The sequence below is a fragment of the Brienomyrus brachyistius genome, chromosome 14 (assembly GCF_023856365.1).
Source record: "Brienomyrus brachyistius isolate T26 chromosome 14, BBRACH_0.4, whole genome shotgun sequence".
NCBI classification, from domain to species: domain Eukaryota; kingdom Metazoa; phylum Chordata; class Actinopteri; order Osteoglossiformes; family Mormyridae; genus Brienomyrus; species Brienomyrus brachyistius.
Window position 1 is genome coordinate 6,544,802 of NC_064546.1, and position 12,982 is coordinate 6,557,783.

At 38.2% G+C, this 12,982-nt stretch overlaps 1 protein-coding gene across 2 annotated transcripts in view; it reads right to left on the reverse strand.

Moving 5' to 3' along the window:
* Positions 1 to 12,982, reverse strand: part of LOC125707166 (ninein-like) — a 47,987-nt gene that overhangs the window by 10,286 nt on the left and 24,719 nt on the right. For both annotated transcript variants that reach the window (XM_048974123.1, XM_048974122.1), the window contains exons 10-17: positions 12,800 to 12,974; positions 12,448 to 12,558; positions 11,742 to 11,831; positions 11,317 to 11,434; positions 9,074 to 9,195; positions 8,124 to 8,983; positions 839 to 893; positions 81 to 206 (exon numbers count right to left, since the gene is read on the reverse strand). In XM_048974123.1, the coding sequence (XP_048830080.1) occupies positions 81 to 206; positions 839 to 893; positions 8,124 to 8,983; positions 9,074 to 9,195; positions 11,317 to 11,434; positions 11,742 to 11,831; positions 12,448 to 12,558; positions 12,800 to 12,974 (1,657 nt within the window). The remainder of the gene's footprint in view (positions 1 to 80; positions 207 to 838; positions 894 to 8,123; positions 8,984 to 9,073; positions 9,196 to 11,316; positions 11,435 to 11,741; positions 11,832 to 12,447; positions 12,559 to 12,799; positions 12,975 to 12,982) is intronic.

Sequence of the window (12,982 nt, forward strand, 5' to 3'; positions counted from 1 at the left end):
GGTCAACTGATATGTATGCCATGTGCCATTTAATGTGAATGCACAGTGCACTCATCTCCCATGGCTGTGGTTTAGGTTACCATTATACTTTTGTGAGCAGGTATGGTGCAGATTCTATTCTGTGGCTGCTGTACAGCTGCTTCTTTTTCACACAGCTTTATGTAGCTGCCAGGTTGGTAGTTCATCTCCTGCATGTCTGCTCTAATCTGAAAATGGAGAAAGAATTATACAGATTCAACACAAACTATTCAGTCTGTCATTTGTTTGCTGGAAATATTTGGTAATGCTTTTCATTAACTGCACCTGCATAATGCATTCATTACGCAACATTACAATCGTATAATGATATATGTTACGATATTAAGATAACATGCTTACATGCTACTTATTAATCCTCTATGAATGCGTTATGAAGGTTCGCTGAATGTTCTACGAATACATTTGTCATGACTTGAGGAATGAAGGACTTGTGCACAGGTGTTGGGGCAATACAGAAGGGCTTTATTGAACTAAATGAACAAAATCTGGAAACAAACAGGATCGCGAAGAAGCGCAGGCAACAAGAAGGTTCGAAATTAATGACTGGACAGGGATTGATAAGAAAAATGGGTATTTAAGTACAAGGACAAATGAGGGGTAACAAGCACCAGGCGTGGCTCACCAGGGCCACATAAGAGAAGAGACAGGAGGGTCAGGCATGCAGGCCATGACAGCATTATAAAGGCATTATGAAGGTGCAGTTAATATAAAGCATTACCAAACATTTACATGCACTTTCAACCGGACATCAGTGAATGCATAAAAATTTCATGTAACATGTTAAAGAACTTAGTTTTACCTGATTTTTGAAATTTGTCAACATCTTTTCTGAAGACTCTTTCTCCAGTTTTTGCCTGCATAGTAAATATTAAGTTTGAGATAGTTCCACTTAAGACATTCATTTCTCCCATGCTAGATGACTATTCTATTTCCTGTATTAAACAGAAACCAATTTGCTTCTTTATTCTTTTTTTTTAAACTGTAACTTAATAGTGGGTCATATGTAAACAAAACAAAACATCACATATAGGCATGATTTTTACATAGGCTTCAGGCTCCCTGGCAACCCTGACCAGGATAAGCAGTAAGACAAAGGATGATTTACAGGATTATACACCTACGTTACACAAACTGTAATGTCTGATGGTTTATCTGTAATAGAAAGCAAAGCTTCCTCTGGAGTCAGGCAGTGAAATTCAGAATATACAAAAAAGACTGTAACTTTGATGGTACCTATGGGTTTTTGTTTTAATGGAATAATTCTGTTAGCATGCACTCCCTCTAGGGCGACCCAACTGTGGTATGGCTGCTAGCTTCCAGACATCAAATATTGCATTAAAAAAAATTCTGGCCAAAAATCACTTAATTATAGTAATACAAAAGTTTCCAAACCTTAAAAAACATTATCTGGCCATAAAGTCTCTTAAACATATGAATAAAATGTTGTAACATTTAAATACACCTGCTGGTCAAACTATGCACTTCCTGTTTGTTTACATGAGTAAAATAACACTCACCACACAAAATATACTGATCTCGACATTTCTGTCTCTGTAAGGGCCCAATGATAGATGTCAACCATAGTCCTGACGTCTATAAACAAGCTAAAATGCCCAAATACAGCAAAAATTGTCCCTTTTTGTCCCTTTTACCTAGCAACTGTGACATCATCCATATTTTCCCATGGATTTCAGCACATACACTGTGTAAACACACTGTTCATAACATTCAATACATAGCACTCAGCCTACTGAACAAAATGAACCCTCATACAGACAGGAAAATACGTTTAGGTTTCGCTGAATGGCAAAGGTTTTCAGCCAACCACCTCTTAACAGAAGAACTATTGACCCAGCTTTTTGAAGGACCCCTCAGCCACCAAATAACTTTCAGTTCCTCAAAACAGGAAGAAACGAAGAGCCAATAAAAAGATTAGTTCAATGACATACCATATGCGCCACCTTAACTAAAAGCTATGGTGCACAACAGCTTTGCACTGGTCACTATCGGCCACTCAGTGGGGGGCAGACATGGAATTTAAAGGGCAATTGACCCGAAAACTGGGGGAAAAAAAAAAAAAAAAACATATGTTATAGAGGGGTTTCAGTGCTATCTATCCGTCTGGGTTGTTCTGCTGGGAGTTGCATAGTTTTGGAGATATCAGTCATAGCAATGTCTATCATCAGCAATTATGAACCGGTTATACAGGTAATCCACAGACTTTGTAGTGAGAGGTTTAATGCAGGAACTATTTTCCTCAACTGAACTCCATACACCAACCCTATCACACCCTGCTGATATCTTCTGCGCAGTGCAAAAAAAAATCAGGACCAAAAAAGAGCAGGATCTTTAAAAAAGTAATCTCTTGATAAAATAATAATTAAAACATATCCAGCTAAATATACATAATTTAATCTTATAAATCATGTCAATGAAGATATAAAGTTAAATATAATTATAACGCATAAAACACATTGCTATCGAGCAGATTAATAATCTAATTAAACCTGTCTGTTATACTATCAAGCTAAAAGTAAACTATTTGTTGCTTACTGAAACTTTTTTCCTGATGTCACTGACGTGGAGTGTTATAAATATGGCTGCAACAAACACAAAATACGCCAAACTTCATGTCAGTTCAGCATGAACCAAAGTATACCAAAGTACCATGTCACTGGATAACAGCAATTTCTACCGATGAAAATATAAACTAATATTTAATATATGAGATATATAGGTAGTAGTGTTGACTCAAAAACTGGAAATAGTTGACCAGAGTGAGTTCTGTAATCAAACAGTGAACACTCAAAATGACAAGCAAAGAAAACATTTTGCAGTCAGTGAATGATTAACACCAGTTCTCATTAAACATTAATGCAAGAACTGTAATTTGCTAATACTGTAGAAATTATGGTTTACCATAAAATGGCAGGATAAATGGATCAGGCAGTGCCAGAAAATGCATCTGCATATGTGGCAGGTGGTACGGATCGGGCAGACACACAGTGAATGAGATTTGACATGACAGTGCCACTGCCAAGTCTGCAACTGTACATAATATGATAACCATCAGTTTTCATACCGTGATATACCATGAAACTGGTATACTGCTGCATCCCTAATATGTATAAATAAAACTTTTAGAAATTGGCTTGTGTTTGGTTAGCATCTCTTGACTGTCAGGATGTAGACCATGCTTGTGCATGTTGTGCAATTTGTTTGGGTGTTTTAAGCAGTTTATTTCAGGAAGATCCTATTTTTGTGGTATCTTTCTAATGGGGGGACAGACTAAGAGGTAAGAGTAAATGAGTACATGCATTACTCTGACAACATAGCATTTAAATTCTGTGGAGCAGCTTCCTTTGTTTGACATAACCTAAGTTTTGACCTCCAAATTATGACTGTCAACAATATTTTAAGAGTGCAAAAATATCTTTTGCTGCTTTTTTGTTTTTCCTGTTCTAGCTTTTAGGTACTAGTAACTTTGTCTTTCATTCTTATTCTTACAGAGCTTACAGAAAAAACACTATTACTTTTCTTTGTTTACAGCTTTTCTTTCCAAGTTTAAATATACATTCCTCATATTAAACCGTATGGTAGCCGAGACAACCTAATGTAACTAAAAATAAAAAAGGCACATCTAATAAAAACATGCGCTGCAAATTCTCAACACATTAACAGAAACGTGCTGCAAATTCCCACAACACATTAAAAGTAACGTGCTGCAAAATCATGCAACACAACATATTAACAGAAAACTACAATGGAAGTGTACCCAGCATACACTTAAAAGTGATGAACATGTGTGGACATGCTTGACTCAATGATAATCCAGTGAGATGAATTAATTTAAATTAATAACAATAAAAATAATAATTATTACTGATAATAATTAGTATTGATAATTGTCAGGGTCGCCGGGTGAGCGGGTAAGCGCAGGAGCAGGCAAGCGGGCAGGAAGCAGGCAAGGAGGCGAAGTCAGGGTAAACGGGAATTTAATCAAGGTACGGGTAGCACGGGACATAACGATACTAACATCAATGACGGACAAGAAACTAAGGCAAGACATGGACTGAAATAGACGAGACTGGGCGAAAATAAGTGGACACAGCTGGGCAAGACCAGGGAAGCACACGTGGGTAATCAGGGGGCGTGGCACACACGAGGATCGGACAAGCCGGGCATCAAAATAATAATAAATATAATTAGAATAATATTACGCAAAAGGCCAACGCTAGGTTAAAACAAATATGCTCAATAATATCTGAATCATGCTATCAATGTTCAAATAAACAAAAAATGTTTACATTTCAGCTCACTGGATTGTTGAAGATCCAGCACTGCTTACACACCTCTCATCATCGACGGCGCTGTTGTTGAGAGGATGAAGAACACCAAGTTCCTGGGTGTCCACTTCACCGATGACCTCTCCCTCAACTCCACCTCCATAGCCAAGAGGGCTCAACAGTGTCTGCACTTCTTGTGGAGGCTGAAGAGAGCGAGCCTCCTCCAACTGATCCTCACCACATTCTACACCAGCACCATCGAAAGTCTGCTCTGTAGCTACATCACTGTCTGGTATGGGAAGTGTAATGTCTTGGACTGTAACACACTTCAGCAGATAGTTGAGAAGATGAGAAAATCATCGGTGTGGCCCTAGCCCCCCTAAAAGACATTTTCCAGCTCCACTGCAACAAAAGAGCCATAAACATTGTAAAGGACCTTTCCCACCTGCTATACGGACTCTTTTACCATCCGAAAAAGGGTGTCAAAGCTTCTGCTCTGCCTCTACCATGCTGTGCAACAGCTTATACCACAAGCCATCAGAAATCTGAACGCACACTAATATCTGGACTGACTATCTTTAAATACCTCTAAACTGCATATACAAAAACTACCTCTAAATTGCAACTGCACTTTACTTACTGTCCACTGTTACTACTGTCATGCCCAGCTCGTCCGCTCCTCGTGTGTGCCACGCCCCCCTGATTACCCACGTGTTCTTCCCCGATTGTACCCAGCTGTGTCTAGTTACTTTGATCAGTCCTGTGTATTTCAGTCCGTGTCTTACCTGAGTCCTTTGTCTGTCATTGATGTTACCTAATGTTCGTCAATGCCTGTGTCTCGTCCCGCTCCGTTTTCCCCAATTAAAGACCCGTTTTCCCCGTATCCCGCTGGTCTGCCTGCTCCTTGCTCGCTCGCCTGCCCGACGATCGCCCGCTTCCAGCGTGATCGTGACAACTACCACATTATACATCTATTTAAGCATTGATAATTTTGCAATTATAAATTTCAACTTTCTGTCACTGTGAATTTAGTGCTACAACTGATCTGTGCAATATAATAATCATGTGCAATATCAGTAATTATGGTTTAAGTCCCTCCTCTATTACAAATTGGAATTGTGTGCTATCTATTTATCGTCCTGTCTATTTATAGTTTGTATTGTATTGTTTTTGATTCTGTTACTGCACTTTGTGGTGTCTTATGTTGGGGTAAATCTTGCTAACTGCACAAATCATACGAAGTTTACATGACCTCCTTGCTACTGTAAAACCTCTTCACTTTTTATTTACTGCCTGTTTGCACCTTGCACGCCCTGTTACTGTGATGTTAAGCGTACTATATATGTAACTATATGTTGCACTGGGGCCATGGAGAAATGTTGTTTCATGACATGTACATGAGTGAAGCTGCTGATGACAATAAAGTAACATTGAACCTTGTTGAGTCACAAGTGTGCCCACACCTGTTCATCACTATTAAGCAGGGCTGGACTGGGACAAAAAAAGGGCCCTGGCATTTTCACTTAGACTGGCCCACCACAATCGGTCGGACACAACCAACAAGTACACCATCGTTGCGGTCCCTGTAGATATGCATATCTACTGTTCCATTCCCAAAAATTGACTATACATAAGGACAGAGAGAAATGATTGAATAATTAAAATAATCAAATAGCATCATCTAAGTTTTTCTAGAGAAGGGCTGTCGACGGCCGTTATGTGTTTTAAAGGGTTACCATTAGAATAGTCAGCAGAAGTTGCAATTGAATAAGTTAACTCTGCTAACCTAGCTACAAAAACAATGCAAAATAGCTTATGCTGTGTAATTTGACATTAGCTGACTGAGTCGCTAGTGCAGTAACAGACTGATAATATGACAGACTTTATAATAGTGACAACGATTAGTTTGTTTTATTATAATTAGGGGTGGGCATGGATAATTTTTTTTATCTAGATTTAGAAATTAATCATTTGAATTCTGCCAAAGACATTCAGAATATCTGTGCTACCTAAATAATGATTAAAAGTAACTAGTGTTTCAGGGGGTTGTTAGAGAATGTTTTGTTTCACAGACGGACTTGGTGATTTTAATCCCCTCCGAATCTGCTATGTCTGTGTTTTTCTCTCACAACCTCTGTGATAATTTCCGAATGCGATGTCTTTGATATACTTTTTCATTCTTTCATCATAGCTTGCATAGTATAAGACCCAGCTCCCAACTTTGTGAATAGATTAATGGCAATATTTTTTTTATCGCGCAATAAAAGTCTCGCATTAACACAGCACGTTGCTGCAGTTCTGTTATGTGTCATTTTGGTGATATTGTTATGTGTATGGCTTTATATGGCAAATGTGTACAGTAAAATCCAGTTATAACGGACTTTAAGGGACCTGGCAAAACAGTCCATTATATCCAAAGTCCATTATATTCAGAGTTGCTGTATGCCCAAAACACAAATACAGGACACCATTTACTCATGCCACACCCCAGCAGACATACCTGGGAATAGATTATTATATTGTACATGTAGTAATCCAACTTTACCTGACCAGTTGCGTGACTATTACTAATCCTAACTACGTATCTGCACTGGATATCACCAGCACGCCACGTGACTTGTAGGCGGAGTCTGCATGTCCATTATAGCCAAACAGGCACTCTCCACCCTTTGGCTGTGCCTAGAAATTCTGTCCATAAAAATTACTAACAAATATGGCGACAAAGGGCAGCCCTAGCAGAGTCCAATATCCACCAGGAATGAGTCTCACTTATGGTCACCTATATGAACCAAGCACTTGCTCTGGTTATATGGGGACCTAATGGCCCATAGTAGTGGGCCCCGTACTCCTGAAGCACAACCCACAGGACGTCCCCAAGGAACACGGTCATATGCCTTTTCCAAAACCACAAAACACATGTAGACTGGTTGAGCAAACTCCCATTAAACACCCAATCCAATCCAGAGGCACTCTTCCTGACCTGCACTCAATGTCAAATAATAGCATTTTGCATAAAAAAGACACTATGAGCATATATTACTTACTTGTGAACTAGGCAACATTTCCATTTGTGTGCAGCAAGTTAATTTGAATGAAGCAATCAGTATGTATTCTTTTTCTCTCATAACGATTTCATATTTCTACTACTACACATTTCTAGCTCCTTTTCCTGAATCCCAGTCACTTCCAACAACTTTTCCTTTTTATCAACCTGCTTTTCAAGTAAGGTGATTTCTTTTTTTGCCATGTTCAATCAAAATGTTCTCCAGTTTGAGGTCCTCAACTACATATATCAGCAGCTGGTAGCATTTGCAGGATACTTCTCCAATTTCCAAATGGTCATCTCTGTTATTAAACTTGTTTTCATGTCTGTTGTGCTAGTTGTTACACTCAACATTGTCTCTGTTGTATGTGAAGTGCTAAGTTTCCCACTCATTTTAAAGATCCTATAACCGTAAAAGTAGCTTTTGCCTTTTCAGCAGCCCCCAAATGATGCACAGCTTTTTCTTTCCCTGCAAATCTATAAAACGTCCTTTTCCTGTTTTCTCTTCCCCTCCTACTCATGTTTGAAAATCAGCCTGATAGGACTAAGATGGCCTGTGTGGCTCCAAAGAATTACATTCCAACCTCCCTGTACTTTGGGGAAATGACTCCCTACAAGATACACCAAAATAGATTTTTTTTTTTAATGTTCAATCCAAAACTGGTCTGGATTTCTATTAAAATAAAAGAAAAATATGATATGTTAAAAGTGATATGCCCACTAGATCTTCCCTCCCCCAGCAGCACCCCTTTTACCTAGCCTCTGGAGTTTCATCCCAGAATTTGTTCATTAGGCCACCCAGCCACTTCCTCTCTTCATTGTATGCAGGAATTATTTCTTGCATAGCTTCCCAGGGGCTATCCGGCTGTTGTATTCTCTCCTCCTCTCCTGCTGCTCTGTCTTTCTCCCAGTGATACACAAGTTTCCTTTCGGCCTGTTTCTGCTCATTCAAAAGTCTGAGTCTTTTCTTATCCAAGAATACTTGGATAACCCCCGCATGCTGCTCCTCCAGAAGGGCCTTCTCATGTGCCCATTCCTCTTTGAGTTTCCTTTCTAACTTCTGCCTCTCTTCCTCTAAATTAGCCTGAAGCAAATGTTCATGGGTTTCTTGTAACTGAGCCTTTTCCCTGTCCCACTCAGCTATCAGTCTTTGCTCCATCTCTTCTTTTACTGCCTGCAACTTTTCCCTTTCCACTTTTATCAATGCCTGAATATTTTCCTTATGATGTTGCTCCACTTGTATAGTTCTCTCTTCATAAATCCTCAGAAGTTCTTCCTTTTCCTTCACAAAGCTCTGCAACATTCTGGACTGAAGTTCCAGTGTCTTCAACTTTTCCTTCAACTCATCAGAGTAGGCTTGGGTATCTGAAAGCTGCTTCTTGATAACACTCATTTCCTCTTCATGTTGCTTCACTTTTTCTTGACTGCTTTCTAGCTGAATCTGCAACATTTCCTTTTGGTTCACTTGACACTGGAGCTCATCAGCTCTATCCTGGATTTGTGAGATATTTCCTTGTAGGGTCTGGACCTCCTCTTGGCATTTGAGTGACAGAAGCTTTTGTTGTTCTTCATGGAATATTCTTTGCTTGTTTATTTGTTGTTGGTATTCACTAATCTATCAAAAAGAATAAAAATATTATGCAAAAGTAGTGGAATCAGTATGGTCAATGAAGGTCTTCCATTCATAGCAAAAAAATGGATTTACCTCACTTTCAAGCTGTTCTCTTAGTTTCTTAATCTCTTCCAGGTGCTGCTCTTTCAGGTTTTCTACAAGTATTTCAGCTTCCAGACTCATGTTTAATGACTGGCATTCTCCTGAATATAAACCTCACACAAAGAAAGCAACACTTAAAATTTAATAATTGCCGGTTTTTGGACTGAGGTAGTATAACTTACCCATGTTATATTCTGAGACAACTAGGCTAAATTCACATTATCCGGGTCAGTGTACGTCAGTAAAATTCGTTTTCGGTTTTAGCTGAAAAAAAAACTAAAATGAAGAATGGGTCATTTTCACCAATGTTACTAGACCAACCATGAAGGGAAAATTGGAAAATGGTTTGTTTTGTATTCATTGGTGTGTGTTCAAAGAAGTCAGAAAATGGCTTGTATTTTGTTTGAGCTGGGTTGGGTTATAGGTGTGCCATCTGTTATTAGCCAGGTACTTTGCAAAGACCATTCCTCCCATGAGATAATGAGTTGAGGTACCTGACTGCTGGGGTACCTGAGAGTTTCTGTTAAACCTCCACTTGAGAACTTTGTATTTTTAAATTAAGCATATTAAAGCTTATTTTTAATGATTGAATTAAAGCACTCTGAACCAAAGATGACATTTTAATCATACTTCAAAAAACTTGCCCCCTTGACCATAAAACATTTAATTTGATGTAGAGTATTTCTGATATAGCCTATCACATTATCTCATTTCATTGTATGACTATAATTATTTTTCATTCATTGTTTTCCACATTTATCCATCCATCTCTCTCTATCCATCTATCCATCTGTCTATCTGTCTGTGTATGTAACGAAACCTTGAGTATGAGGCTTTATATAAGGTGAATGTTTCTTCTTCTGATATTCATGATGATGATGATGATGATGATAATAATAATAATTATTTGTTGTACTAGTAGTTATAGTATAAATTTGCATCATTATGATTTTGAAGCAAAGATATACTATGATTGCCATTCAGCTCTTATAAGATGGGATAGAGTGCATGGGGAAAGTGAAATGCTGTATCCATTATTAATCATTATAAGAGATTAATAAGCACACCAAGTCTTCACTGTACTAAGGAAAACTATCGTACTCTGTTTCAGCTATAACACCTTACCCTTGTGGGATGTACTTTTATGTGTATATTCTGCTTGCTATATTGATTGCTGTAGCAGAGGAATTCACTTTAACTGTTTAGAGCTAGGCTGCTGGACCAGGAAGCTTGAAATAATTCAGAAATTTAAGATGTCAAGTGCAGCTTTAACAGAAAGTTAAATTCTGTTATTCTGTAGCGATCTTATGGGAGGCGTGGTCTTTGCAATGTACCTGACCAATAATAGATGGCACACCTATAACACCCCCCCAGTGAAATGGAGTATGGGGCATCTTTGGACTTCATTGAACATGCACACCAATGAAAGTAAAACAAACCATTTTCCAATTTTCCCTTTACAAATAATCCAGAAAAACTAGTGAAAATTGCCAAGTTTTTTTAATTTTGTCTAAAATTGAAAAACGAATTATACTCATGTACATGGACTTATCAGGCTGAAGGGACTTACATCTGACTTTGTACCTTAATGTGACACAAATCTGATGTTTTCAGGTCTGTGTGGACACAAAAATGCGATTTTTCAAATTTCAGTCATTTTCAAATGTGGTCCTAGATCAGATACGTATCTGATTCGTGGCCAAGCAACATGAATGAGAACAGTCAGATCAGAATTCATGTGGTGTTTGGCCTATACACATGTGCTGGGCCCTGTTGTCATCAGCCGGCACTGGCAACATGGCAAAACAACAATGGAGGAGACCTACAATAGTACCAGCAATAGTTGTGAAAACAGCAAAAGTCAGCCATCTGCCTTTTTTTCACCTTTTCAACTTGATCATGTACAGCTAATGAACTGTCTGCTGTCCTCCAGAACAAAATGCCATGCATACATTAGCTAATAGAGTCTCAATTTTGTCAATTTTTAAAATGCCACGTCTCACAATGATATTTTTAGTTGTTGGTGACATAGATGACTTGTGCAAAAACGGATCAATATGCACATGCGTGCCGTTTTGGAGGACAGATGTTTTCACATTACAGTTAGATATATGTCACAATGAGGCTTGTCACATGAGCATAGAACTTTGTGTTCTTTCAATAAATCAGAGGTCAAAAAGAAAGACACTACTTGCGCATGTATTGACCTTAATCTTTTAACAATGGGAAACTACCTTGGTCAGAAAAAATATTGGAAATATTATTATCAACATTGTGAATGAGAGGGATCTTCTTGATTGCATGGTATTTCTCCAGTTCTGATTGCAGCTCATCGATACAATCCTGCATTTCCTGTTACATAGGTACACACACAGAAATGAGCACATAAGGTTCACTGGATGAATATATATGCATTACAACAGAGAATCTAAAAAGTCACATACCAAATACCAGGTAACAATTTAAACAATGTAATCAGTTTTTCTATGTTGCACTAAATCACAAAAACACTTTATGTGAAGGGGACTCTTCATCAACAGCAAATAATAATGCAAGTTTTAAACAAAATTACAAGACAAGCTGAAAAAAAAACAAATAAAAGGAATATGAGTATGTTCTGATGGGCGATGAACTTTGGTGTGTGGTTTGGACACCTTACCCTACATTGTTCTTCATGCTTGCTAAATATTTGGCGAAGATGCTCTTCATGTAGAAAAAAATCAGCACTTCCACGGTCCCAATAATTAAACTGAGGAAAAACCATCAGGAAATACTTATGACCAAAAACTTAACTATGGGTGGATATGTACATACAGTAAAATCCAGTATAACGGACTTCAATGGACCTGGAAAAACAGCCTGTTATATCCAAAGTTCGTTATATCCAGAGTTGCTGTATGCCCACAACACAACTACAAGACACCATTTACTCATGCCACACCCCAGCAGACACACTTGGGTATAGATTATTATATTGTACGTGCTTTACCTGACTGGATGCGTGACTATTAATAATCCTGACTATGTATCTGCGCTGGATATCACTGGCATGCCATGTGCCTTGTAGGCAGAGCCTGCACGTCCATTATAGCCGAACAGAACTACACCTAAAAGCGGCCCTGGGGACCGAATTGTTTGCCCATTATAAGCGAAATTCCGTTATATGCGAGTCCGCTATATCCGATGCTTATTTTGCATGTTCGTAAAGGTGCACACCCGGGACCAGCGGACCTCGTCGGTTATAGACGACATTCCATTATAAGCGAGTCCACTATAATAGGATTTTATTGTATAATAAATACACTAAGAAAAATCCAATGATACTGTCAACAATACTGAAATATATGAGAACTTCTTAGTCTTACTTTTTCTTCAAGAATGTTGTCTAGTTTTCTCTGCAATTTACAGACCAGATTTTCAGTCTCCAAAAGTTTTTCTGTGCTATCCAAAAGCTGTGCTTCCAATCGACTGTTTTCCTAAAAACAAAACAAACACAAAAGGTTCCTTAATGCACTTTGTCTCTTTCTGATTTTGTATAAATATATGCTTCTATGCTTCACAAAACACACCCATTTGGACAAATTGGAACAAAACAGTACTTTTAATTGCATTTACTTAGGAATTCAGGAATTCCTTAAGAACTTAGGAATTTTTATAAACTGCTTAAAATATGTTGACCGATACTCTCCCTTTTCAAGAGAAACACATTCTCTTTACCTTGGCACCAAGAGCAAGATGTTCTCTTAGCAAGGTTGCTTCCTGTTTAATTTTTTCAATTTCTCCATCAAGTTCTTCATGTTGCTGAGTTGCCTGTTGGTGGATAATATCTCTCTCTTTGGTCAATTCAGCCCTCACACTTGCTAGTTTTTGGTTATATTCCTGTTCAAGTTTTCTATAAAT